We start from the raw sequence: 3,255 nt of genomic DNA on the forward strand, positions 1-3,255 counted from the left end.
TTCGTTAGATTTGAGTTGTAAAAGTTCTTTATTTGGTTTGGAAGATCGGTACACTTTAGCTGGTAGTAGCAGGAGAGGAGATCCAGCAATGGCCGCGATTGCGCTGCAGTCTGTGCCCCTGGGGTTTCGGTTCCACCCCACGGACGAGGAGCTCGTCAACCACTACCTCAAGAACAAGATCACCGGCCAGATCAAGTCCGTAGTGGAAGTCATCGCAGAGATTGATGTCTGCAAGTGCGAGCCGTGGGAGCTTCCTGGTACTCCTGTAGTTTTGGTCTCTGGTAATGTATTTATTTGATAAAAGTGTGATTTTTTTTACTTGGTTATTTTGTTCGATGTTGTTGGGTGGCGTAGCGAAATCCCTGATCAAGTCGGAGGATCCCGAATGGTTCTTCTTTGCGCCAAAGGATCGGAAGTATACGAGCGGCCACAGGTCTAATCGCGCGACCAAGCACGGCTACTGGAAGGCCACTGGAAGGGACCGAAAGATACGGTCTTCTGGGGGGAAGGGTTTGCTTATCGGCATGAAAAAGACGCTGGTTTTCCATAAAGGACGAGCTCCAAAGGGCGTACGGACTTACTGGATTATGCACGAGTACCGCACAACTGAGCCGGAGTTTGAATCTGGTCGTAAGGTTTGCACATTTGTTTTCATGCTCGATTATTTTCATTCTTGTTCTATTTCCCCCGTTCCTATTTAGATTACAGAACAGTGTCTGAACTACCTCCCATTCTAATTTTAGTTATCCAACGAACATAAATTTGTGGCAACTTGATATTTCTTTCGCTGACTTGCAGTTGGACTTCATATCGATTTACAATTCCTTCAGATTTTGTTCCTTGCTCTCATTGTTCTTATTTACAGAACAGTGTCTGAACTACCTCCCATTCTAAGATGTGTTCATTTCCATCCATGATAGTACATTGAATCATAGTTTCACAAGCACAAGCAAAGGAACTACTAGATTAAGAACATAATAAATAGTTTATGAAGTAAAATTTCTCTATGTATGAGGGTTAGATGCTTATCTCCCATAAATTTCTCTAGTTTATATGACACTTTATGCAAGCACTGAACAAGAACTGAATAAAACAAAATATTTGTTGTGATGTAAGTAGTGAATCTAGTCACAACATTATTCCAAATCCTATATCTATGGCAAGTTTAAAGGTAGAAATGTTACCTGAAATATATGATATAATGGATATCTTGTGTTTATTCTTATGTTAGGAACTTGATAGACGTGGGAGGCAGATCTCTAAAATCCTAAAGCAATTAACTGGAACTGTAGAGAATGTCAGGTAAAGGAAAGCTTTGGTTTATTGAGCTGGTTTCTTTCCGTCTTGTATTGCATTTTCTTCAGTTATGTGAATTACATTAGCTGCTTCACGTGTTGGTGGTTGCAGCTGTAGTATACAGGATGCACCGGTTGTGGGTGGTTGCAGCTGCAGTATACAGGATAGCACTGAATTATGAACTTTGTATTGTGAACTATATTGTTTTTGAACTATGAACTTTGTATTGTGAACTAAATGTAAATCTTTTGGAGATTTGGAGATCTTAATGTGTTTCTGGAATAAATGTGAATTCTGTGAATAAATGTTTCTGTGTGGAGCGTGATGTGAATTTTTTCTGTGTGGAACGCAGGGTGATGTGTATTTTTTCTGTGTGGAACGCTGGAGCCTGGGAAAGGGGGGGGGGGGGTTAGGAGGGTGCGATGGTTAGCGACGAATTGACTAAATTCGTCGCTAAACAAAAGATTAGCGACGATTTTGAATCAGCCCGTCGCTAACTTCCGCGTGTAAATTTTGGTCGTATTTTCAGGTTAGCGACGAATTAACAAAATTTCGTCGCTATTTTTAGCGACGAATGTTCGTGGTTTAACGACATAATAAAAATCGTCTCCAATATTAGCGACGAATTTGCAAAAAATCGTCGCTAACGTTAGCGACGGATTTAGTCAATTCGTCGCTAACGTTAGCGACGAATTTTTCGGGATTAGCGACGATTATTATTTTGTCGCTAATGTTAGCGACGAATTTTTAAAAATTCATCGCTAACCTTAATTTGCGACAAGCTTATAGCGACAAAAATAGCGACGATATATTATCGTCGCTAAGATATGTTAGCGACGAAATTATTAGGTTAGCGACGAAAATATTTCGTCGCTAAATACCTAAATTCTTGTAGTGATCCTTGTAACTTGGGTAGTAGTGATGTGTTGCTAGATACCGCTCACTACTTATGCACCTAAATGAGTTTAGGGCATTGCCAACGTTACAAGAACCTATAGGGTCACACACTAAGGGCAATTAGATGGAGATTAGGTCCATATGATGGACCAAGAGGATTGGTTTCATGAGATGAACCAAATTGGGTTAAGAGTAACCCAAGTTAGACTAGTTGAGTTGGACTCAAGTTTTAATTCAAGTGTTGAATGAGTCTAATTAAGATTTGATTCATTAAATCAATTTAAATTAATGAATATAGATTCATTAAATTTAAATTGACTAGAATCAATGGTTGGATTTGATCAACCATGGAAGAGATAGTGATTAAGTTGGACTTAATCAAGAGGAAGAAGAAAGTCAAAGTTTGACTTGACTAAAGTCAAGTTTGACTTGACCAAATGCCATGTCATGGTGACATGGCATGGGGCCGGCCAAGAGGTGTTTAATGATGATCCACATCATCAAGCATGTTGACTTGAATTAATGATGTGGAAAAAGGGAGGTGAAGAGTCATGGTGACTTGTCTTTGTTGCCACCTCATTGGATGACTAGGCTTTTGTGGCCAATGGTGGTTCTCCACTTCATCAATGACACCTCATAATATGCCAACTCATGTGATGACCCTTGGTATTCCATGAAAGCTATAAAAAGCCCTCTTAAGTGGCCGGCCACCACATGCAAGTGGAGAAGCATTTCCAAGAGGGTGTTAAGTGCTCTTTACTCCCTCTTCTTCCTCTTGCTTGTTCTTCCTCTTCTCCTCCTCTCCTTGCACGAAAACCTACTGTCCAAGAGTGCTAGCACACTCTAGAGAAGGACTACCTTGAGATCCAGCGAGGAACGGAGCAAGCGGGATACGCGAAGGGCACGCGACAAAGGTATAGCTCTTCCTTCTTTGTAGATCTAGAGTAGATCTAGGTAGAAACGTGTTTTGCGCATTTTATAATTTTTCGCACGGATCCGGTGGCGGCTTTCGGGGTTTCCGCACGCGAAAAGCGGTTTTTACCCGGCCCGAAGAACCCAACA

At 41.0% G+C, this 3,255-nt stretch overlaps 1 protein-coding gene across 1 annotated transcript; it reads left to right on the forward strand.

The window, feature by feature from the left end:
• LOC141823145 (protein NTM1-like 9) lies at positions 1–1,477 on the forward strand. Its single transcript, XM_074710407.1, has 4 exons — positions 1–257; positions 355–635; positions 1,232–1,302; positions 1,408–1,477. Exons 1-4 carry the CDS (start codon positions 89–91, stop codon positions 1,475–1,477), a joined length of 591 nt encoding a protein of 196 aa, XP_074566508.1. The 5' UTR covers positions 1–88.
• The last annotated feature ends 1,778 nt before the right edge of the window (positions 1,478–3,255 follow it).

This window comes from Curcuma longa, chromosome 3 (genome assembly GCF_044706935.1).
Source record: "Curcuma longa cultivar G26 ecotype Majalengka, Jawa Barat chromosome 3, ITB_CL_G26_1.1, whole genome shotgun sequence".
NCBI classification, from domain to species: Eukaryota; Viridiplantae; Streptophyta; class Magnoliopsida; order Zingiberales; family Zingiberaceae; genus Curcuma; species Curcuma longa.